Raw genomic sequence first — 26,345 nt, 5'->3', positions numbered from 1 at the left:
GTTAATATAATAAAAACCCTCACGTCACAGGTATGTGTCAATATCTGGTGACTGAGGAGGATATTCCCCAGGAACTAGGCTGCTCCTATGTATTGATTTTTATATTTGCTTCTCCTGTGCTTCCATGGTAGGTTAGATGAGTGCTCCGGGGAAGGTTAATATCTCTGAGGTCACTCCATCTGTGTTAGGTAACATCAGCCCAGTTATAGTTTTCTATTAGATTTCCCATACAACCGAGTCACTTATTTACAATCCAAGATAGAACATCATTAAATCAAATGGCTTTTGTAACAGGATCAGCTCTATCTCTCGCTCTCTCTCTCTCTCTCTATCTCTCACTCTCTCTCTCTCTCGCCAAGCTCACATTAGAGAACATGCTGGCGTGGATAAGGGGGTGGAATTTGAGACTGGAGATACGAGAGCAGTGACTTGTGTCCGGCGACCATGTCCATCGGGGAACATCTGGATTGGGGAAACTGGATAGGGGAAAGAAAGTGCTGTCTGTGTGGACAGGTGGACGGACACCTGCGACACTGCACACGAACCCCTTTTTAGCAACTCTATAGTCCCCCGCAAAAAAAGAAAGGTGGACTGACCCAATGTTGTATCTAATCATAGTGCTCAGTGTTGTAGAAAGACATCTTGGACCCTTTATTCTCATAGATCAATGCAAAGGTCAATTCCATTTAATTTGTAGTTGGTTCAGGAAATTAAGCGGGAATTCAAAGTATGAACTGAGAGAAGCTTTAAGACGATTTTGGATCGTTTTCAATGTATGAACTGAAATCCAATTGATTTCCTGAATGACATGAATTGAAATGGAATTTGCCCCCAACCGTATTGCTCTGACCTATGTGAAAACCACGAGTACTAGTCACAAATTGAATCGACCCCCGACCGTATTGTGAAAAGACCCGCGTATCTCAGTAGTGTGCAGTTGAATCATGTTAGTAACTGTTGAACACAAAGTAATTGTTGATTAGTTGTCATTGTTAACTTAATGGCGCTGGAGGGGGGAGGTCAAAGGTGAAAGGTTTGTGATGATGTGGAGGCGCTGTGAGGGAACGGGGGGACCCCGGTGACCAGACCCCGATCCACTGACCCCACTTTTCCGAAGCGGCATCGCATGCATTCTCAAACAGACACGCAACCGTCACCTACACACCATCAAAGCCAAACTCCCAAGTTTCTATGAATGCGCCCCTGTCACAACCTATGACTCGTCAATTACAGAGAAAGTCACCAAAACTGCTTTTATTTTTGCTCTTTTTTACAGTGACTCACATTTTGAAAGCTACAGTGCCTTTATCCTGCCTTGAGGTCTTTTGTGTCCTTGGATGTTGTGTTACTGTTTGCATGACATCAGTCAGAGCAGGGGACTGTTGTGCTTGCAGGAGTACACTGCGTTTGTGCGTGCGAGTGAAGGACGGAGAGCTACGGATCGAGACAATGACTACCGTAGACGATACGGCCTCTCATAACTTAATTTAACCCTCGGGTTTGGCCACAGAGCCACTCTAATGAAGGCAGGGCAGATAGCCACTCCATTATCTCGTGGCTGTTTTGAGTGTTTGACATCGGATTAAACTCATCAGCGTCCACCAAGGCAGCGGATGTGCTTTCCTGGACAATTGCCTGTTACTTTTTAGTGGTCCTTCAACAGTGTTGTTATGTACTCGAATGATATGCTAGTATTTTGGGTGCCAAACTAGCTTTTGCTCTTATGGATGAAAATATGGGGGGCCATTTCAAGAGTCGTGGGTTCGTTGGAAGAAGCTACTGTACTTTTGCAATGGGTTATTATACTACTAATGAGATGTGCGTTTTAAATACATTTCCAACGAGCAGTGCATTTGTGTGTGCTTGGTGTATGCTAGAGCATATGCCTATTGGAAGGTTCCAATGACCTGAGTGTATTCCAATGACCGGTATGAAAAGTACTGTTTAATGCCAACTTCAGCTGAGGGGTAACACATGTCTCCTACTACTGAATTGGGGAAAAAGCTAGACATCAGCTACCCTTGGTGGACTTCACCAATGCCTTATCATGATTGGAGAATGTGCAGCTTCTCTAATTTGTGATGGAAGGAGTCACAGCTATTCACTATTTATGCTTTAAAATATAAAACAAGATGGCGCACACCGTAATATCAACACTGTCATTATTTTGTGGTCAACTTACCCATCTCCTTATCTCTAACACATACAAGGACCAAGACACACTGAGACATGCAGAGATACATACCACACACACACACACACACACACACACATAGATACACAGACACAGACATAAACAAATACAGAGAGACATGCATGCATACATACATACAGATACTGCACTGGCTTGTACATATTCCTACATGCAATGTATGATGCGCTCAACGTCTCCCTGGGATGGCAATTCCAAAACCCAAACCAGTTTTTTTTCTCTTTTAATTTCTCTAAAAATGTTAGGCGCTAACCCAAACCCTGTAATGCAGGTTAGATTGCATTTAACCTCTTCTACTCAGCCAGAAACATCACAGAATAACAAACCATCCATTACCTTTTTTGTATTTTCTCTCAGTGAATACCTCAGTAACATAGGAGTCATTCCTGAATAATACAAATGTATAACAATATGAACACATCATTTGAAGGGAATTCAGAGGGGCTGTAAAATAAAGATTTACACAAAGCTCAAACACAACAATAACCTCCGATCATCTTCTTTGGGGAACCGGCTAGGACAGTTTTTTCTTCTTCTTGTAACTGACCTGAGATCAGCATCAAATGGTGTGACCTCCACTGAGTATAATGTTGCACTGTGAAACGCATGAATAGTGAATTAGTGGAAAGCGCGTTGTAATATATGCCTTATGTAACAACAGAATTAAGTATCTTTTAAAACATGGGAGAAAAATGATTTAGCCTCTCATCGTGATTTCTCCACTCCTCTCTCTCTCTCTCTCTCTCTCTCCCTCCTTCCTTCTCTCTCTTCTCTTTTTCACAGATTGCCTTCTCTCAGCACAACAGCATCATGGACCTGGTCCAGTTCTTCGTGACGTTTTTCAGGTGAGAAGTGGTGTGCGTACGCTCACTTACACACTTTGCGTACACACGGACCCCCAGTATCTGGACTACTGATTTGCGAGCTCCCGATCAATATCAACACATCTTTGATTGTGCCAAACGCGCATTCGACCCAGGCCAAACATCCTGAAGTGACAGAAACGCACCGTTTAACGGAATTCTATTCTCGTCGTACCGTGTCGAGTTGTGTCGTGTTTAGGCAGCTTAAGACCTTCTGTAGCCCCCAGGTGGCGAAGAGACACAGGCCCCAACTGAGTGAATTGGAGAATAACGATGTCCGTCGAAAAGTTGGAAGAACCCCTGTTTTTAACCACGGTAACACCGTTTAGCCTGAGGTCACTGTGTGGACGGGTAGGATTCTAGTCTCCCCATCATAGCTGGTCGCCGTGGACGGGTGTGATTCTGGTCTCCCTGTCGTAGCTGGTCACTGTGAGAGATGGCGTAGACTTCCTGGTGTCCGTTTGGGACCCTGCTGTGGACAAGCTAGTGCACAATGCTAACACACACTGACACAGGGCTAGGGAGGACTGAAGGTATTGTGTGTGTGTGTGTGTGTGTGTGTGTGTGTGTGTGTGTGTGTAGTGTGTAGTGTGTATGCAGCCAAGTGCATGGGTGTGTGTTTGTGAGACTTTCTGTGCACTATTTGTGCGTGTGTGTGTGTGTGTGCACTTAGGTCTGTGCATTTAGTGTGTGTGTGTGTGTGTGTGTGTGTGTGTGCGCGCATGGTTGCATGCACATGGTTGTGTGCGTGTCTCTTTTACCCCAGTGCGGTGTGAGCAGTCTCAGCCCACAGGCCCCAGACCCATCCCCCCTGTAGGGTGACTGTGCACCTGTAAAGACAGAGAAAGACAGTCTAAACCCCAGGCAGACCCCCATTACCTGCAGTCCACATTCCATCTCCCCCAACACGTCATGCACTTGCTTATCACCCACATCCATCGCATCACATTAGCTGTGAAATAGCCTGCCGCGGGAATTCTTGGGAGGAAATTCGACTAAAAGCGGAAAAAAAAAAGTGGTGTTATCGTAAGCCATGTTAAGGAGAGCTGACACTCACATGTCACCAGAGGACATTTGAGCCTTGAGGTCACCCCAACCTATCATCATACACCCGGTGACATCACTAATGGCCCTTTTCATTAAAAAAAAAAAAGAAGAGAGAAAAGCCTTTGTTTGTGTCGCTTCCCAAACAGAATTCTCTAAATGTGTGAAGTTGACAGCAGAGTGACTTTCCAGCCTCCTAAAGGGTGTTATTAAAAAATGTATAAAGGCCAATTATGACCCATCTGACTGAAGCCAGCTAACGTATCTGCCACTGGTTTATAAAACACTGTCTTCTTGGAAAAAAAGGCATCGTTGATTAAGAAAATTCACAATTTCCCAAGCTAAAATTACAGAGTATTTAATGTAAGCAAAGGGTCAACTCCATTCCCCTGCAGTGAAATGGATTTTTAGCATTCTCTCTATCATTTTTGTGAGTTAATGCATTCGGTTCAATCACTGGAATCCATTTGCTCAATTCAGTGGCTGGCTTGTGCTATTACGGCCATCGGGTTCAAATTGGAGCACTTTCTCCAACATCGTAAACAGCTTTTCCACAACGCCTTTTATAGGTATCTTGTTTTCTGACTGTGCATTTAATGTTTCATTTGAAGACAAGGGAGAATGACTCTATTTTGCCATCCATCAATTTCACATCATGCTTTCCTTGTGCTGAGGACAATTTCTTCTTGAGGCTAGTTGTTTTTCCCCCCCCAGTTATAGTCTCAATTCTTCTATCAAGCTCTCTGAAAACTTGTCGCACTTCTAGGAATATCAAATGTTCCCGCATTCCTCCTCTGTTCTTATTTTCAGCGTCATGTACTCCTGGCGCAACTGTGTGGCCATTTTGGATCAGGTGGGAGTTGGCCACAGATTGTGTTGGCGGACCTCTCTGTGTCATTACACCCCCCCTAACCTTGCCCTGTAGGCCAGAGTGATGGGTTTTTTGATTGAGGAGCCAATCTCTTCTGCGTAGCAGGGAAAGCTGGTGCAACAGCCCGGGTCCCGTACAAGGCTCGGCCTAGCCTGGCTGTCACAGGCTCTAGAGGGGGGCCACTGTCACCCTACAGATGGGAGATGAGACCGCAGGAAACCGAATCATCAGTGTGATGACAAAATGCCAGCTCACCCCGCAAAGCCTCGCAAGCTCAGATGAGATGGAGAGAGGGGGAGAGCCAGGCCTGTGGGGAGAAATGCGTCAATTTTTCTTTTTCTGTCTCTCTCTCTCTCTCTCTCTCTCTTTCTCACTTACTCACTCACTCGCTCATTCATTCACTCGCTCACTCTCCTTCGCGCTTCCCTCTTTTTTTTTTTTTTTTTTTTTTTTTTTTTACTTTCTCTCAGTCTGTGTCTGCCCCCCCCCCACACACACACACACACACTCTCTCTCTCCCCCCCCTCCCTCTCGCCACACTAGGCTTGGTTTGTGCCTCTCCCCTGTTGCGTTCAGCAGTTCTCTGATGTCTAAAGCAGCTCCCGGAGGCGCATAGCCAGTCCCCGTCATGGCCGATCAGTAGCACCCACCCCTGTCGCTTCACGTTGAGTGGGGGGACAGAATTCAAATTGTAGTCAGTTTGTCGCCGTGGATGTGAGCAGTGTTCAATTTCCTCCCCCTCTTTAGGGAAGTCGTCCTGGTGGAACTTTTCACGCTGCATCGTAAACATCCCTCACTAAGTGGGCTTTAATATTTTCTAGAGAGTAAACATCCTTAATGTTGTTGTTTTTTCTGGTGGAACAGCTCTCTTTGCTCGAGGGGGTTGGAGAGGTTTCTTTAAGTGACTGAGTTAATGAGTGCAGAGGAAGTTCAAGCTTATCTAGCTAAATGTTGCTAATTAACGGAATCACACGCAAGTTTACTCCAACTCTCTCTGCTGGAGGAAGATGAGGCGCATTAGCCTGTGTGCGTGTGCGTGTGTGTGTGTTCTCATGTTTTTGTTTGTGTGTGTGTGTGTGTTCTCATGTTTTTGCATGAGCTTTGAACCACAATACAAGACATACAGTTTTGATGTTAGTGTGTATATTTTTTTAGATGCATCCTGATCACTGGATTTCAGTTTCTCGTGCTTCTCTATCAGGCAAATATCTGAAGTCCACACCACCAATGTCACATGGCTCACTTAGCTTGGCCCAAAGGCACTCCACTGAACACGGTACAACCCAAGTCTGGTTCACCCAGAAACCTGACCTCCGTTCATTTCCCCAAAACCTTTTTAATTGTCGCATTCCTCTTATTAACAGCGATGGCAGGTGGAACAGCAAAGAGGATTAAATCCTGTTTACTGTCTGAAATACCCAGGATGAAAGCGACAGATCTGACGGGGGATTTCTGTCGCTCCGCAACATAATCGTCCCATTCAAGTCTTCTCCCCCTTTTTTTTTGTCCCTCATTCGGCATTATCTTCAAACGCGTCCAAGATGGCGGGCGTCTTTTTTTGAAAGCATGAAAGGAGTTCCGTCATCCTCCCGGACCATGTGAACCCATGAATTAATTTCACAGGAGGAGATGTTTACCAACAGGAGCATATCTCTCCAAATGCAGTCCTAGGCAGCTGCTCTGTTTTGCTATAGGCTGCTCATTCTTGGCTTTAGCGATTAGAACACATTTGAGGGGCCAGCTGTTTGAAGTGTATTACTTGCCCCCCCTACTTTAAACCGTGACCATCGGATAGACCTTGGCGGGTGCAAAGTGAGCCGATGCCTTAGAGGCTGCAGAATTCAATCTCTCCGTGTGGTTTGTCGACCCTTCAGACATGCAGATTGGTGTAATAAGTAGTTAACCTCATGTTCCAGATTTAAAGTGGTCAAGGCGACCTGCCTGCAGTAGTAGATTGACAGCCTTGGAGAGAGAGAGAGGACCACAGGATGTGGCTAGTGTAAATCATATGCCTTAAAGGGCACTGTCTGTGACTTTCCACGGGACAGAAATAGGACGATGAATCTGAAACCTGCTAAAACGCCGTCATCAGGATAATGAAGTTGGAGCCCATAATCAATTTTGCTTCCCAGCAGGGCTTTATCACAACAAACGACCATGTGGCTAATTACTGTATATCATTTGTGTACTGTATATTGTTTACATATGTTTAACCGTTTACTGGTCAAAAATAATGTCAGTGCCTTTGGAAAGTATTCAGACCCTTAAAATAATTTGCCATCAATCCACACACAATACCCCAGAATGACTGGGTAATTGATTCCTATGCAAATCAGAGACCCTATAAAAACAATGATATTAATTCCAAAATTACTAAACTATTATCATTGCATTAAGATGGACTCAATTCAACTTATTGAGTGATTTGTGATTTAAGAGTGTCATAGCAAAGGGTCTGAATACTTATGTACATGAGGTATTTCTGTATTTCAATTTTAATCAATTTACTGAAATTTAAAAAAACGTGTTTTCGCTTTGGAAAATTCTTTTAATTTAATCCATTTTAAATTGAGTCTATAACACAACAAAATGTGGAAAAAGTGAAGGGGTCTGAATACTTAAAGAAGGTACAGTATATGTATGTATGTATATATGTATGTATGTATATATATATATATATATATATATATATATATATATATATATATATATATATATATATATATATTAGACCTCGGTATTAGAGGTGTGCTTGATCTAGCTTGCCTGGCATAATGGAACCAACTGAATAGTCCCAAAAGTACAAATCCAGCCCATCCAGCATGCTGGACAAGCATGTTCAAGCGCACATGTATTTCTACAGTTCTATTCATACTCGGGTGTGATACATACTCTGCTTTGATTTGCGGTCTCCAAACTGATTTGTTGTATGTGTCACCTGCGAGAGTCATATTCGTCCCCACAAGACCCTAGTCTGTCTGGCTTAGACCTTACCTTTGATTGACAGCTGCCCTTTTTCTCCACCCTCAGCTGTTTCCTGTCCCTGTTGCTGGTGGCTGCGGTGGTGTGGAAGATCAAACAGACCTGCTGGGCTTCGAGGCGCAGAGAAGTAAGTCACAGCTCACAGCTCCACCTCCACCCCTGTCACCTCCACCCCTGTCACCTCCACCCAACACAGCTCTCTGAGTTACCTCTCTGTCAACTCCACCCCTCTCACCTGTCTGAGTCACCTCCACCCCTGCCAGCCCTCTAAGTCACATCTCTAGGTCACTTCTACTCCTCCCTACTCTCTGAGTCACACATTCCTCTTTTCAGCTTTCTATCCAATAACCAGAGTTTTATTTCACTTTGCTTGATCAATGAGGTAAGCTGCCTTTGCCCCTGTGGCCCTAGCAACGTGAATACGTTCCCTTTGCCCCTGTGGCCCCCCCCAGTGCTGACAAACATGCTCATTTTCTTAATCATGGATCCTCATGAGCCATTTAGCTTTGACAAAGAGGCCTCTAAAATAGAACGGAGTGGAGCTGAGTGAGGAATCACTGGGGCAGCTGTTGGTGAAGCTCATAAACGGAGCTCTAGCCTGCTCCTCAGACCCAGTGATGCAGACCCAGCGAGCAGATGTTCATGAGAGAGAGAGGGAGAGGGAGAGAGGGGGAGAGGGAGAGGGGTGGAGTGAAGGGGTTGGAGAAAGAAGGAAAGACAATTCTTTTGAAGTGGAATTAAAAACTGAGTATGAAAGATGGGGTGCTGGAAGATGAGATGGAGTGTCGAAAAGAGATCAGAGAGAGATGATTGTCAGAAAGAGTGAAAAATGGTAAGAGAGATCGTGGGCAGGAGAGTGAGTGAGTGCAGGTGGATGAAAATACATTTTGGAGCGCGTATAGTATATGCCAAATTTGTTTATTTGTTTATCATCCCCATAAGATGCTGCACAGGCAGCCACTACTCTTCCTGGGGTCCACATAGATAAAACACATACAGAATATCTTTACAGAACATCTTTAGACAGCTATATATCAGAACAACATAAGATAATATAACAATACATTAAATAATAATATTACTACTACTATTAATAATCACAAAACAACAACAACATCAACAAATATAGATATATCGTGTAATAAAATAAGATAAGAGTCACGTATTATAAGACAAATGCCCGTGGCAGTTGTGAGAGGATTGAAGGCTACCAATCCAGTTTAATTTAATTTGATGCTCAGCCAACAGTATGACCTGCAAATCTACTAATAAGTGTATTATAACTCCCATAAATGCATTTCTCCTTTGCGGTGGAGGGAGTTGACATTGGTAATCAAGGGCTTTTTTTTTTTTTTTTTCTTTCTTTCTTTTTTTTATTTTTATTAACTAATTGATATATGAAAATAAACATGAGTGATGACTGCCGTGCCACAGAATCATACTCATCCAAAAGAATTAAAGTCAATAAGGATTAATGTGGGCAGATGGGCTCCGGCCATTAAAATTCTGCTCACTTTTCCGCTCCGCTCCTGGAATTCATATCATCTGTTTGTTGCTGCCCTCCAGCAGCCGAGAAAAAAAAGAAAAAAGAAGAAAGATTGTTTTATCTTTTAATTTCGAATGATTGAAAAGTTTAGGGAGGCACTCCAAGAAAAATAAATTGCTTTGAAAGATGCCCCTTTTCCCTTTCCTCCTTTAGTTTGTTTTGCTTTTGATGGAGTAGGAGCTGAAATAAGATGCCCGATGATTTGGCATGTTTCACTTGTCAAGGACAGGCAGGTGATTGTGCTTCTCAGCAGACTGAAATGTTTTCCCCTTTGCAGATAATATGACACTACTCAAACTGTGTATATATATATATATATATATATGTATGTGTGTATATATATACACTTAATATCCCCCTCTGACACAGGCTACATGACACCCGCCTTGCAGCCTACATAACAATGGCAACTTTTCGAACATATCACAAGTAACATAGGTGTTATGTCATACCTCGCACTCCATGTCTCACGCCTATCCCAGCTTAATGTAGTGTTTATGCTCAGGGGGGTTGAGGACATTTAAATATTTTACAGTATTTTGTTTTCACAAGTATTTACAGGTAAAATTGTGATAATGATGGGTACTTTCTGGTACATACATCAAAGAAATCAACACACGTCCTACATGTAGCTGGTAGAAAACGGTGCCTTGGTGTGCATTGTATTACAAATCCAAAAGAAACAAACAGAAATACCCTTTTTCATAAGGTGTGGAATCAAACTAATAGCCATGGGTCTGCCTCCCAGATCACTGCTCTGCAATCTGTTACTCATGTCTGGGTTAATTAAAAAATGTTACCTGGAAGCAGATTATACGTTCCCAGTCCCGTTTATGGAAATGCCTTGGTCGACGACAATCATTTTGGCTGGGAGATCAAACAGTGGAAACTTACTTTGAAATTCAAATATCGTCAGTACACAAGACAACTGCGCGAGAGCTTCTCTTTGATTCCCTTAATAGGGTTGCCTCCCCCCAGTAGACGAGAGGGGAGAAAGGCTTACAGCACCAGACATTTTGCCCGATCAACACTCACACTCATTTCTCCCCTCTTCTTCTTCTTCCAGGTGACACTTGCTTTGAAGTTTCTTGTCAGCAGATTGTAAACTTACTTGCACCGGACTTGCTTTAAACACAGTATAGACATGTGACTAACATGTAACATGTGTCTACTCTTATTCTTTCACAATGGAGTTATCAACTTATTACATTTTTATGCACTTGTGCTTTTTAGGCAGTGTGAACGCAGTTGCTGAGCAATTCTTCCTGAACTGTTCCTTTCTTTGTGTTTAATGAACACAAAGTTGCAGCATCTTCATTATTCCACATCGTTATTTTCTTGATGCTGAATAGAATCACATCATTCACGTTGTGTGCACACATTTCTGTTTGCTTTTTTGTGTTTACTCCATGTGGCTTGCGCTACGATTACGTCAATTAGATGTTCTCTCTTGATGTTCTGAGTCTCTCACTTTCTTTGAAAGACAAAGTGGAACATCTTTGTAGTGATGCGAAACATCTTTATAGCGATGCTGTGAATCGAGGATTGAAGCTCCAGGAATACACGGTCATTTAGGTTTATCTAGCTGAGTTGTAAGCCTAAATGAACGCAAGTCCTATAGAGCAAATCTACATCATGTGTTTCACTGTAGGGTGTGAAAAATAATTGTATACAGTCATAATTACCTCGGATCATTACCTAGGAATTACTCATTGGACACTTGGGGATTCATTGCATGAATTCAAGCAATCGATTGTTACCAACAAGTTATAAAAGTTGTTGTATAATTTCAAGCAATTGCCAAAAATTAAGAGCCACATATTTATTCAAAAAAAATACACTGTATCAGTATACACTGGAATGATTTCCATTACTGATGATGCAAAAACATTTTTGCACAGACCACATGTTTAGATAATGGTGACGAGAAACATCTAGGTCTCTCCTCACCTACAGATGTGCCTTCAGAACAACCTCAAGCGCCCTGATGTCCTTACGTGAGTTTAATGCGTCGAGCTATCACCAGCTGGCAGCAGCTGACCTAATCAATCCCTCTCTCAAACGCTACCTTGAAGCTCCCATGAAAAACGAAAGCGTGACTCCTCCCAAAACATCAGTCCTCAAAGGACGACAACAAAATGGAAGGATGAAGCCATCTACATTTCCTGGACAGGATTAGCCTCGGGAGCTGCATGGAGGTTGTTTGTGTTTGTCATTCTAAGAGCTACAGTTTTGGGGAGGGGGTACTGGGTCGTGTGAAATGCACCATTTGAAAGCAAGGCACACTCTGAGACAGTGATAACCAGCTGGTGGCAGAGATGTCTTTGTCGAGTGTGTGGCCGCTATGGAGATGGCTGGAGTACTAAAGACGTGGAATGGCATTCTCATCAGTTCCCAATGACCGTCTGTTCATCTGTCTGTCTGTCTGCCTGTCTCCACAATGATTATGCCCGTCAGGGTCAGAGTGAGGTTGAATTAATTAGTGTGTGACATTGTCAGGAGGTAAGAAGGTTGGCAGAAAGTCGAAAGTCGACTCAAATGAGTCCCCCCCTTTTATCCCAAACGATTCTATTCAGGCTCGGTGAGGCTTTTACAATCGAGCTCTTGTAGAAGAAAACAGATGACTCACACACTACATGTTATCGTTTTTTTCAGTTGCATTTTACACACAAAACCATTGACTGTGACTGAAAGCCATCCCCTTGTTCACAAACAATAAGGTTTCACCCTTCTTGTCGTTGAGTGCTTCACTACAAGGCTTTTTGAAGAATGATTACATCGTAGCCATTAATAGTGGCCCAAATTAACTAGCATTGTTGGCGAAGCTCTACAATGTCTCGAAGTGTCTCTCCAAGTGCAACTGGGAGAAGCGGGTCTAGCGCTCCAGCCAGTTCTTTGCCCTAAGCCCGTGGGTAACATGAGAAGACGAGATGAATGAGGCTTAAAGAGGAGATGAGAAGCAACACGGGGCACGACGAGACACTGCTCTGTCAGAGGAAGAGAGACTTTGACACTTTAACTGGTGTTGTCTCACGTGGGGGGATACCGCTTATCTTTTAAAAGTAGTAAAAGTAGTTTCTGCACGTCGAAATTGCGCTCATCTCGACGCTCTGCCTGTTGTGGTATAGGTGTGGAAGTGGTGTGGTTGTAGGATAGTTAAAGCTATGGTTCAGCCTATTTTCATGTTTAGGTGAAATATCATCTTACCTTGAGTTGTCCACTTATCCAGTAGTGAAAGATTCTCTGATAATGTGTTCCCTACTTTGCTACCTGCAGAACAAGCTAACAGTTAGCAGCACCCTTTGAATAAACAGTATTTCAAGGTACCGAACATCGCATTGTCAGAATTACATGCCAAAATCTCGTCAGAAGGATGACCTATGTCATTACCCATGTAACAGACGAGTAACTACATGCAGTTATGCAGTCACCACTTTTGCGCTTTACGTTTTTTGTTTTGGAAAGCAGAATTAGCCATGGTAAGAACAATGCCCATGAACACATTGTATACGGTGATCCTCCATACAAGCTACTCCCTTGTAGCCCCTCAGGAACAGTGTCTGTGATTTCATGTGTAACCTTGCCTCAAGCAGTGGGTGTTGGAGTTTTGGTGGCATTGTCTTATTGTCATTCTAGCGCGAAGCCACTTCACTGACCTGCTGTACCTGTCTTAAAATTGTGGAACCATTCATACAGAACACTCAACTTCTCAACTGCTTTGCTAGTCATGAAATCATGTAATTATGAAATTCGCCAGAAAGAAACTTGAAAATCATTTATGGATTTATTGCTTTGTTGTATAGTCATGACCGGTTCGTCTGTCCCATTGTTAAACCAACGATTTCACGGCGTATATTTTAGCCAGGCTGCTTTTTATCCTCCCGTAAATACTTGCGAGTTATCAGAAGGATCAGTGTGGACAGAGTCACTCTATCTGTGGTAAGACAGTGGGTTTAGTGGTGGCCTTTCTGCTATGTAGTTCAGGTAGGTAGTTGATAGACTTGATCCTATAAGCCAGAAGGAGATGGAGGGATGGAGAGGTAGATTTAGAGTTGAAATGTCACTGAGAAGCTAAAGAAGTGACCTCTAAAAAAACACCTGGGGGGGCACTGACATTTCACGACATCACGTCACACAAATATTCATACACAGGATATGAGTAGACACACACACAAACACACACACACACACACACACACACACACACACACAGACACACAGACAGGACAGTGAGAGGAGCAGTGGTATTTCACAGAGCCATGCCTCAGAGCCATGGAGAGAAAACAACAGTAAATGTTGAGGACAGTCTGATACACAGAGGACACACGTGGACGGAAGGACTCTCTTAAAGGGCAAGGATGATATCACATGTATAGTGTCTCCAGAGAAGTACACCAAACGATGCATATAAGTTATGAATGAGTAATTACTGAGTAACTTGTGCTTTGAGGAAGGCGTCATGCCAAAACATTTTTTTTTTTTACATTTTTTCTTTATTGCTTGTTCTCTGAACTTGGGATCTTTTTTTACTGAGTAACTTAATTTACTACACATGGAGTTTATAATGTAGGTTTGGGAGGAGAGTTATGAACAACAATATGACGTGACTCAGGTGACAAACCCATGCACCTGCACCTGCTCAACTAATCACCCCCACACAGTATATACAGTCCATTCGGAAAGTATTCAGACCCTTTAACTTTTTTTCCTCATCAGTCTACACACAATACCCCATAATGACAAAGAGAAAACAGGTTTTTAGAAATGTTAATGTATTAAAAATAAAAAACGGATATTACATTTACATAAGTATTCAAACCCTTTGCTATGACACTCAAAATTGAGCTCAGGTGCATCCTGTTTCCATTGATTATCCTTGAGATGTTTCTATGACTTGATTGGAGTCCATCTGTGGTAAATTCAATTGATTGGACATGATTTGGAACGGCGCACACCTGTCTATATAAGGTCCCACAGTTGACAGTGCATGTCAGAGCAAAAACCAGGCCATGAGGTTGAAGGAATTGTCCGTAGACCTCAGACTGGGGCGAAGGTTCATCTTCCAACAGGACAACGACCCTAAGCACACAGCCAAGACAATGCAGGAGTGGCTTTGAGACATGTCTCTGAATGTCCTTGAGAGGCCCAACCAGAGCCCGGACTTGAACCCGATTGAACATATCTGGAGAGACCTGAAAATAGCTCAGCACGACGCTCCGCATCCTGACAGAGCTTGAGAGGATCTGCAGAGAAGAATGGAAGAAACTCCCAAAATACAGGTGTGCCAAGCTTGTAGTGTCATACCCAAGAAGACTTGAGGCTGTAATCGCTGCCAAAGGTGCTTCAACAAAGTACTGAGTAAAGGGTCTGAATACTTATGTAAATGTGATATTTAAATGTTTTATTTTTAATAAATGAGCAACAACCTGTTTTCACTTTGTCATTATTGGGTATTGTGTGTAGATTGATGAGGAAAATGAATTTAATCCTTTTAGAATAAGGCTGTAACATAACAACATAATGTGGAAAAATTTAAGGGGTCTGAATACTTTCCAAATGCACTGTAAACACTCAACCTCACCTTACTGCATCTCCTGATCTTTTCGTCCCACTGCCACCCCGCTGTCGTCGTCCTCCTTATCCTTGTCCTATTTTGTCTGGAGGGGGGGGGGTTTATGCACAACCTTGGTCTGTGCTGAGGGCTGGCCCCATCAGATGAGTCTCACACAACCCGATCCACATTTGAGGGGCCACCCACGTCCTCTGACCACGCCTGAGGTTAGCCCTCCCTTAGTAGCATCCAAGCCAAAGCACATCTCACTTCTCACCCATCTCCACACAGGCATCTCTAGAGAGTAACCCAACTAGCGTTTAAGTTAAATGTCTTAAATTCTAAAATCTATTCATTGTTGGCGTAGCCTCTACTTATACTTTCAATAACAAAGCGACTCCAAATTCCAGCCAAGACCTCTCATTTACCTGCATAGACCTGCTACGCACTCTCGATTCTCTCTGCTCTCCTCGTAAAGAGTTCAATCAAGCCAGCATTGATTCTTCTAATCAGATTATTCTTGTCTTAAGCCCCCACCCCATCCCCCCCCCCGTCACCTTGTTTGACTGTTCCCTTCAAAGTTGGTGTTGTGGGAATTCTCCTCCTTTAAACCTTACTCTCACTTTTAAACAGGCTTTACACGGCTAGCGCTCACAAGTACGTATTGACTTAATGTTGCTGAAGGCAGTGGACGGTAGAAAACCTAAATTTACACTCCCATCTGAGTGTGTAGTCAAAGAGGTTAAAGGTACAGTCCAGCAGTTTAGTTGTTAATTGTTTACCTGCAATTTTTCCTTGGAATTAAATGGGCGGGTTTATTATGCGTGATATATCATATGACTCAATTTCTTACCTCATTAAACCGGGAAGGGTACAGTTTTTTTTGTTTCAGGGTACCATAACCTCAAAATGACCTATATTCCTAAGCTGCTAGCGTGTGGATATACAGTCAATGTGCCCTCTGTCCAGTGAGGTCCCCTGTTTAGGACCCTTCCTCTTGCTGAGTGAACCTTTAAGGTTTACGTGATTAAATAAATTTGGTATTGGAACATCATAGTATAGTTAAACATATATTGATGACAAAGAGTGTTTCACCCTGTTCATTATGACATGAAAACTCCTAACCTTTGCATCTACAATTGGAATTGACTTTTTATTGGATTATTATTTAAGACTGTTGTCTGAATCAGGAAAGTAACAATGCTAACGATTAGCCTCCGGGAAGGCAAGCGTGAATGTGTCCTCAGCTGCGTGTTCTTCATCCGTTCTCATAAGGCTGGGGAATAATGATGTTGAGATAAATGTTTCTGTTAGCCTTTTTCATTTAGATGCACATAGTAGCAGTTTTTAGATTCATTTGGACCCTAGAAGCTTGTATAGAATGGATGTGATGGAGTCTCATTTATCATGCAAAACTGTTTTTGGGGGTAAGCTATTTATCTGATGTCGAAGTAAAGTGATGTGACACTGTCACAGTGCATGCTGTTGAAATCGTGCAGGTGGATTTTGTAGAGCTCCAGTGGGTTGGCAGTATTGTGTCTGTGTCTGTGTGTGCCAACGTGCGGCTACCCCAGGAAAAGAGTGTTTACACACATCCTTGCCGAGCACGTCTTCGCGGTATGTCATAGATATGATCCATAACAAGCATTCTTGAGATGTTAGTCAGAATCAAGACGTCAATACAGAACTCAGATTCTGACAGAAACAGTATTAGATTGACATCTCATTCTCAGTCCATCAGGACAAACGGCTCATCCTTACCAGTAAGGACAGTTGATCAATCAGTTCTAGTTGGTTGATTGAAGCAACATCTCCCAAAATCAATATGCTAAATTGATAGCTGAAGAGCTAACTAGGACAGATTGATGTTTGACATTGGGTCAAGGGAAGATGTACTGTAGTTGTTTTGCCAAACAAGTGCAATTGTGTCAAGCCTCACTCTGCCGAAATGGCCCTGGTTCAACACAATTGACGAACCAACTAGTCTTGGGCTTGTAATGACCTCTCATTACCTTGAACAGACGAGTCTCATCTTGAGCAACCGATTGACAGAGGGATTCAAGGTGTTGATGAGTGGAGGAAATGCAATACGGGAGTATACAGCTTAAGTTTGGTGGAATTCCAGCAATGTGTTCAGTACAGCATGTTGTGCTGAAAACAAATTCCACCGACCTTGGTGTTGTGTCAATATAAGGATGTATCTTGTTTCAGAGTGAACATCTCTGAATAGCATATGATTCCACATTACATCGTGTTTCTGAAGGGATATTTCATATTTTTTGTGAATCTGTTGGGAGGTTGCCTGTCTGAAATCCTTCTCGCAGTGTAACAGAAATACCATTTCAGCAATGTCCCTCAAAGTCAGCTCAGGATTGATAGCGAGCTTATGCCATATGTAAATGCAAAATGAGACAAGCCATTCCAAAGTTCCCACCTTTGTCCGCGTAAAGAAATGATGATGGAAGTGGGTTCACCAGATGCCCTTTGGCAAGGATAAATGTGAAGGTGACCGGTTTGTCTATGCTAATCATAACTGGGAGAATCTCAGATGGGGGTTATACCATTCCTACAACACATCTGCCTATTGTTCCACAGACCAAGGAATGATAGTCACAGTCACATGGGACCATACACACACACACACACACACACACACACACCAAATTAATCAAGTTGCAAAGACATTCAGTGCGTCCACCCATTATCATGGTGGTGAATGGCTCCAGATTGCCTTGTATACCCCCGAAACGCAGCCTGTTATTGGGCAAACGTTAATTGGTTTTGCGAGAATTCACTCTCCTCTATTGTCCACAACAGTATTCATTTCTAGTCCCTTCTCAGTATTGTAATGGTCTCCTGACGATTGTGTCTCTGGCACATTTTGATGCATGAGCAGGAAATGTAACCATTAACTAGGTTTCTCTCTCCATGCTCAACATTTTTTTAAGCTTTAACCGAACTGAGCAACATGATAAATAACATTACCCGGTATCTGACATTTAGGATGGATGTTGGATGATTTGAAACCACAAATAAGCTTAGGGCCATTTTCATGCCTTGGGGGCAATTTCTACATTCAGCAACACCCATTGCCTGTTCCATCTCAGGTCTGTCTTTTAGGAAAGGGCAAGGCATTTCATTTAGACCCACAATGGTTCTATAGGATTTGTAGCATTTCTTAAATGTGTTGCAATGAGTCCTTATAACTCCCCCTACTAGTGTTGGATTTGAAGTTTTAACATGAAGGCCACAACAACAACAAAAATCAATCCTGGGATCAATCTCAATTTCACATGGGCAACATTTTTGCTCGGCCTTCCCCCCCGGAGGGGATGTTTGGAAAGCGACTCAACAGAGGAACAATTACATGGATTTGACCTGATCTTTCCCCCTCTACTCAGTTCCCATTGGAGTGTTTCTGTTATTGTGGGGCTCTTCTAGTGAGGAGAATGATGAACAGTTCACTATAGAGGCAAATCCGCTGCCGTGCAACAGACAGTGCTTGCAGTGGCGGTCGACGTAGTACAATTTTTCATATTGGCAGATAATACAGTATGCTTCCATAATTCCATAGGGCGAACCTATTTGGACTCTTCTTTCTTTCTTTCTTTCCCCCCCCCCCCCCCCCTCTCTCTCTCTCTCTCTCTCTCTCTCACACACACACACACACACACACACAAACAGGCCTGGTCGATAGGGAAGAATGAAAGCAGTGAGCCTGTCGATGATGGAGGCTAATTTCAGATGTGATATAATTGATGAACTCTTAAATCTTTCTCACGTTGGCCCCCGCAACGCAGCGGGGGTGGGTGGGGCGGGAGTGTAAATGTCATCTCTCTTTGATGAACGCACCGCTCAGCTTCAGTGCTAGCTATCAAACACCTTGGCTGTGCGGAGGGGATGTGAGGGTAGAGTTAACCCTTTTCTGTCCCCATCCCCCTTCTTCCTCCCCATGTCTAATCCACTACGGTCCGTTCCAGATTTGACTGTATTGGTTGAATTGCAAACTGTCAAAGTATATGATCAAAAGGCGCTGTTTTGGTGTGAGATTATCTTTAGCATATAACATTGAAGCAAATACTTAGTTAGTGTTTACCCTAAAATCAAGTGCCAGACATGATTAGTAAATGGGGTACCAGAGTCTGGTCTGACTCATGCTTTTATAGCAATATCACTCAGTCCTCCATCACCGCACGTTATCATTCAAAATGTCCTCAACAGGTCAAATATGACCTCTACGGTTATTTCCATGGGAATCTTGCTCACAATGCTATCACCCATTCCAGACTTCATCTGAATACTGGTAATTAATAGACTCCATGTGGAGACCATTGGAGCGTCACATCTGGGGTGTCCCCTCTGGGACCCTTGGGAGTGCCCTGCCATGTCAAGGACAAACTATTATTCAGTGTAGAAATGTAGAAACAACCCCTTGCCCCCCTACACCCATAGGCGTGATGCGGATCTCAGAGGATTGGATAGCTACTCTGTAACCAAGTTGGTGGGAGTTCAACTTTTACCCTCAAAATAGGGCAGGTGGAATTTTTACCCAATCCTACCCAGATCCACGCTTGTGCCTAGGGATGTAGAGGCTAGGGGGTGTAGTCTCTGGAAAAACTCCGACTTTTTCAGACATATTCTCAACGTGTTATGAATGTCACAACCGTTGAAAGTGAAGCCCAGAGAATCAAGGCTACGTTTAAATCCCCCTCGATTATGCTCAATGCCATTTACATTGGTCATTTGGATCTACTTGTGTCAATGATTAGAGGATTGTATTCCAGAAAGATCCAATGTACTGCTTTGGGCAGGGAGGATCTATGTGTAATAATATAGTTGAAGCTCATTGATTTTTGTTCCCCTTCCTCTGCCATAATAGGCAGAGAGACATGGTCATTGAACAAGTACCCTACAGCAAATCATTTTGCTAACAATCAAACGCTCGCTGCGCGTTACGGAGTCGTTACGTGTTATTGTAGTGTCGACGAGTATTCCTTGTTTTTCATATTTCTTAAAGCACAGGCTGCTCATTTCAAGAGGGCGAGGGAGTGAGAGGTGGAGAGAGAGAGAGAGAGGCAGACCTTATTCATTCGTCCCTCGAGCTGTCTTCTAAACGTACAGCATATCGACTTTTCTTTGTCGTAGGCTGAATAGGCACGGTTGCTTTTTAGCAACTAAACTGGCTGCAGTTCTCAGTGTTTATTTTCTTTTGAATGCTACTTATTCGAAGTTGGGCAGAAGTGTGTGTGTGTGCGTGCGTGTGCGTGCGTGTGCGTGCGCGTGCGTCTGTGCAGGTCCAAAACAGATCGCAATGGAAGGGCAGGTGTGTGAAAGCAGAGGGGCATGACGGCACAAACCCTGCTTTGCTTGCTAATCTGCTAGACAATTAGAGCTTAATGCAGCACTCTTCAGCTCATCGCAAATCCAATAGCCAATCAGCCCTGTCCTTGGCACCAAGATGGCGGCGCATTTAGATATCGATCAGGCGTTGCGGCAGTGATGAAAGCGTGGCACTCGCTGTTGTACAGTATTGATTAGCCGCGGACAAGAGTGGCCATCTCCTGCTGCTCAATCTAGGGGGGGGGGGGGGGGAAACTGTGTTGCTGCTGGACAGTCACCCACCCCCAACCTACTCAGCCAAAAATCCATTTTCTCTCTGAGCTGCTCCACTCAAAAGCCCTCAAGTCATGTTTTGTGTGTTGTATAGATATAGATATATACATATGTGTCTGCAGTCTCAAAAGAAACTGGAGAAACTGGAGAAATTAGTAGCAGGAAATCTTACAGATTTAACCCTTGGTGTTACATAGGAGACAATACAGAGAACAGTGGGTTTAAACTCACGTATCAGGGAGGTGGAAATGGGCAAATCAATGTGGCTATCACTGAGTAATGTGGAACACTGTGTCCTTGGAGCATGGATGCTCATGGATAGACTTTCACTATTACTGTATTGATATTTGCGATTGATCTGAGTTTCAGGCCGAAATAGCCCTGATGTACACTACAGTACACAGTGATGGTGCTATTGTGCTCAGTACACACACATACACACACATACACACACATACATACATACATACACACACACACACACACACACACACACACACACACACACACACAGTTTACTCAACTGCATAGCACTTTTCAAACATGCTTTCTAGCAGTGTGTTTTGTCCCTCTAACTTTTTTTATTTTTTTGGAAATTCCAGATTTTATTGAACTGGAATCATGTGCCAGCAATGTTTTTTCAATCAAAGCGAAATAAAACGTTCCATTTCTTTTACATTGAGAGTGTCACACATCTTATACAAACATATATTATTTATTTAAAGCAGCACCTTTTGATCTCTCACTGTTCAAGCACGAAAGCCTCCTTCACTTTGCAGCAATAAAAAAAGTCAATTGCTTTGCCATTTTTTACATTGTTTTGTGGTGCTATTCAGCAGTTTGTCTAAAACCTTGAATTCTTCCCTCATGTATGATTGGGGATATGAGACTGAAGGTGAAGTTTAGTCCTATACATCATTTATTAAATACCACCACTTGAATACTGATGGCTAGAGGATCAATGCCTGAGTAATTGCTTGTCACGCATATAACGGCAAGAGCAATTTCTTTCCAATTTATCCCTTCTTTTGATTAGCCTGTGAACCTTTTTTTCTTGTAAATGACTAGGAGTGAACTGCCTGTTTCTCTACATGCTCAAGTTCTCCTAAGATGTTGCCAGAGCCTCTCAAGAGTCTTACCAGGTCTAGCTACTTATAAAATGAATGGTCCAAGGACATTACTGTTGGCCCAAAAGGTTTTTTAACACATGTTGACTCGAAGGCTTCTTCTTTTTTTTTTTTTTTTTTAACTCAAAACATTCTCTTTCTCTCTTTCTGTCTGTTCTACAGCAGCTAATGCGAGAACGTCAGCAGATGGCCAGCCGCCCGTTTGCCTCTGTTGCCGTGGCGCTGGACGTCGGGGGTGAGCAAACTGATCTTCTACAAGGAGGAGTTGAGGTGAGTCCAACACGCACACTCTAGAGGTCTTCTTGGGTCCAAAAATGTGGACATGTTCCAAAATGGACCTGTGGATTTCCTACCCGAACGGACCTGTTATTGTTATTTTTTAAATAAAGAGACCCAAAACCAAACAGCCTTGTGGACAGTCAGACCTGAACCCGAACGGACCTGTGAAGAACGAGACTTGAAACTACGGGTCTGGTTCTATCCCTGACTCGATTAGACCTGAGTGATGAAGAAAATAGGCTTAAAACAGACTTTCTCCTAATAACATAAGTCCACAATCTGCCAGAGCGCGCGCTCCAATGATTGGAGAGGCAATTTATGCGCGCAACCATAAAGTGAATGATTGAATGTGACATGATGAACATGACTATGAAAACAAAGTGTAAGCCTATGACGTGGTGGGTTTGAAAAGTGTCATGTCATAATGGCACGTTGCTCGCTCTCTCTCTCTCTCTCTCTCTCTCTCTCTCTCTCTCTCTCTCTCTCTCTCTCTCTCTCTCTCTCTCTCACTTTGTGTGCGCTTGGCCAGAGGCGCCTGCTGGAATGTTGTGCAGGTTTTCATAGGTTGGGATTGATATACTGACGACTGTGCCCCTGCATAAGTAACAGGAGAGTGAAGGATTTTTTCTTCTTTCAGCTCTACACTCCAAAAGTTTGGATTTTAAATAAAAAAAACGACTATCATTGCTATTAAAGTAGAGATTCTCAGCTTTTATTTGATGGTATTTGTGTACATATTGGTTTCACCATTCAGAAATTCGAACACTTTTTATGTATAGTCCCCCTTTTTCAGGGTACGCAAAAGTAATGGGACAGATTCATCGAATGTCCAAATTAAGCACTTGTTTATTATTTGGTGTCTGATGTCTGCGACCTATTGACCCCACCAGACAGGTGTCTTCTCTGGTGATGCTCTGCCAGGCCTGTACTGCAGCCATCTTCAGTTGTTGTTTGTTTTGAGGTATTTTTGTCTAAAATCTTATCAGGAATTGAAATGCATGTTCAATTAGATTTAAATCTGAAGGCCAGTCAAGACCTTTCCACTTTTTGGCCCTGAAAAACTCCCTAGTTTCTATGGCAGTATGTTTTGGGTCATTGTTTTACTCTATGATATGGCACCATTCAATGAATTTGGAGGCATTTGCTTGCACTGGAGCAGACACAACGTCGTTGTACACTTCAGAATACATTCTGCTGCTGTGGTCAGCAGTAACAATCATCAATTAAGACAAGTTAGCAAGTTCTAGTGGCTGCTATGCATGCCCAAACCTATCACCCCCTCCACCATGTTTCACAGATGAGTTGGTATGCTGTAAATCTTGGGCAGATCCTTTTCTCTCCAAACGTTCCTCTTGCAATCACTCTGGTCCATAATATTATTCATCTTATCTGTCCCATATATCTTTTTCCAGACCTCTGCAGGCTTTTTGGGTGCTTTTTAGCAAACTGTAACCTGACCATCCTTTTTGATGATAGCTAGTGGTTTGTACCTTGCAGTGAAGCGTCTGTAGTTGGGCTGGTGACGCATTCTACGGATGGTAGTCTCTGACACATTCATGCCTACCTCCTGAAGAGTGTTTCTGATCTGTGTGACAGTTGTTTGGGTTTTTTTTTCAATTATTTTTCGGTCATCCACTGTGCAAGTCTTCCTTGGCCTACCAGCCCGTTTGAGATTGCTGAGCTCACCAGTGCTTTTTTTTTTCTTTTTAATGATGTTCCAAACTGTTTTGGCAAGCCTAAGGTTTTGGCTATTTTGCTGATAGTTCTTTTTTTTGTCAGACTAATAATGGCTTCCTTGACTTTCATTGACACCTCTTAGGTCCTCATGTTGACGGACACCAATAGCAAACTCCAAAGGCAAATCCAAAGCCTAGAATCAATACAGAAGAAGCAAATGACACAGACCTGTTCAGACCCGATAAACTGCTCTGAACACGAGAGCGTCGCATATACTGTACTGTGCCCTGCGTAACTAATGGGACAGTACCCGACCCGGACACACAGGCTAGATAAATTTTTGGACACACACAGACACACACTACACTCACACTACACTCACACTCACACTCACACACACAGATGCTCTGTTAACCATAAACCATCAGTTCTTCCCCTGCCCATTGACCCTACAGCCTATAGTAATAGTTGCCCTTTACCTCAGACCTGGGATCAGCTTCCCTTTCCCCAATCCTAACCTCAACCATTTGGAGGCAAAAAGACCAAAACTGACCTCAGATCAGCAATCAGGTTCTATTCATCCTTCACTAAAGGCTTGGCGAAGAGACCTCATCACCCTGTGTTCAAGAGGTTAACCATTGCTATGGCAACCGGCGAAATGGCACTACAGCATCCATTAGTGTGCAGCTGAGTGGTACTCAGGGAGCATTATGGGCTGTTGGCGGGCATTGCGGAAAGCAGAGGAGAGATGCACAAAAGTCCTCACCCACCTGAACGCTCTTGAGCTCTTTAAACAACAAACTGCACTTTTCGGAAACCTGGCAACTGCATTCTCTCTCTATGCACTCGAACCAATTGTTGATCTGTGAAAACGCTAGCTTTTGTGTTGCAGTGTTTAGGTTTTAGATGATTAGATTAGATTATTCTCACCTGTTTTTAAAAGCCCCTAACCAGCATCCAAAAAAATAAACGTCCTCCATAACATCGGTATCCACGTCAACAAGAGCGCCGATGCTTGTGCTCAAGTTATGTAGCCTGTTGCGAATATGCTGCCCAATCATACCACCCCTCCTTTACGCTAACTTTCTTTCAAAGAATGTCCCCTGTCCTTTGGTCTCGGTACGTTCACTGAAGGAATGTTTTTTTGTTGTTGTTTGGCTTCCCTGCATCAAGAATCCTTTGGAGATTCAACCGTTCTCTTCTGAGTCGGCGAGGCTCTCTTTGTGCAAGGCAGGTGTTGGCAGCGATTTGGCACGGATGAAAACAAACTGCTCAGGAGATGGGTGATACTCCACCCAAACAGACACTTTTCTGGCTCTGGGTTTTTTTTTTGCACCGTGCCTGAGGTACGTGCTACATGTTTCTGTTTCCTGAGAGAACTAAAGCATTTCAGCATAGCGTAAGAGATGCATACGATCCTACATGTACTTACAGTATACTTACATTCTTGTTGCACAAATGCTCTTGTAACTGATGGCCTTGCCTATGTGCTCAGGAAGGTTGTAAATGAGGGACCTACTGCCCTGCAGTTACTCTTTAATGCCAAACACAATCAACGAAGCACTTCAACAACCTTTCATTATCGTGACGTACAGCACTTGGTCAAATACAAGCGTGCTTTTCGTACGTCATATCCTGGACCGCTGCGGCACGTGAAGCGACAAATGTGGTCGCGTTTTTCACGCCTTTCAACTGCAAATGCAGATGTTGGCCCCCGTCCGCACCCCTAGCAGCCCTGGCACCAGCTGAAGGTGAATGCTGGGAAATGAGCGTAATTCCCTTTCATAAAGGTTAATTGGGCAGCATCTGGCGCCGTCGAGCTGTTTAGCATATCATCACTAATGAAAGAGAGGACACTTAAGTCAGGCGCGCATCAAAGGAAGCATACAGGGCTTCCCCTAAATGATCATCGGCCAGTACAGTCGATAGGTTTGAGGTTTACAACGGTGTTAGTGATGTACTATAACCTATATGTGCACTGTGTTTTGTGATCGTTTGATTCAATGAAAGCCAGACCGCTTCAAGAACGAACTATGTGTTTCTCAGAACGGCCAAAGCCTCTCACACCGGTGGTCAAATGAGATTCCACAATCCCGTAACGAGTGCCACCCGACCACACTGCCAGGTCTGGGCAGCATGCTGTTCTACTGTAACAACCCATACCTCTATGCCAAGTGCTGGTCCTAGCCCTGGCATGTCTACAGCCCTGGCCCGGACCCACCTTAAAGCCCTGACTCTGACCCTTCCCCTGGTTGCGGCTCTGCCCCCTGCACCCTGCCCCCAGAATTGGCTCCCTGCTCCAGCCAATGCCCCTTCCCTTGACCTTAACCCCTGTCCCAGCCACTACCCCAGACACATCAAAACCTGAGTAGCCATGCCTCTCTGCCTAAGCCTGGCTCCATCCCTGGTCCTGGCCTGCCTTTAGCCCTAGAGATCTGGCTTGTTCTGTGGAAAGTGGGAGGTCAGCAGCTGCTGCTCTCAGAGCCAATCAGGATCAGGCTTTAGGACGGCGCCTGATGATGACACAGATGTCTCTATCCGCCGTGGCCGGCACACAGCATATGGAGCCACTAACAGACA

General features: G+C 43.5%; 1 protein-coding gene across 1 annotated transcript in view; it reads left to right on the top strand.

Moving 5' to 3' along the window:
- The window catches only part of atrnl1b (attractin-like 1b), an 87,074-nt gene that overhangs the window by 45,114 nt on the left and 15,615 nt on the right, over positions 1 to 26,345 (top strand). The window contains exons 25-27 of the mRNA XM_083687372.1: positions 2,996 to 3,057; positions 8,021 to 8,099; positions 21,972 to 22,079. Of these exons, the coding sequence (XP_083543498.1) occupies positions 2,996 to 3,057; positions 8,021 to 8,099; positions 21,972 to 22,079 (249 nt within the window). The remainder of the gene's footprint in view (positions 1 to 2,995; positions 3,058 to 8,020; positions 8,100 to 21,971; positions 22,080 to 26,345) is intronic.

Source organism: Argentina silus, assembly GCF_951799395.1.
Source record: "Argentina silus genome assembly, chromosome: 16".
Classification (NCBI taxonomy): Eukaryota; Metazoa; Chordata; class Actinopteri; order Argentiniformes; family Argentinidae; genus Argentina; species Argentina silus.
Note: the sequence above shows the minus strand (reverse complement) of the source record. Positions and strands in the feature narration are given on the sequence as shown.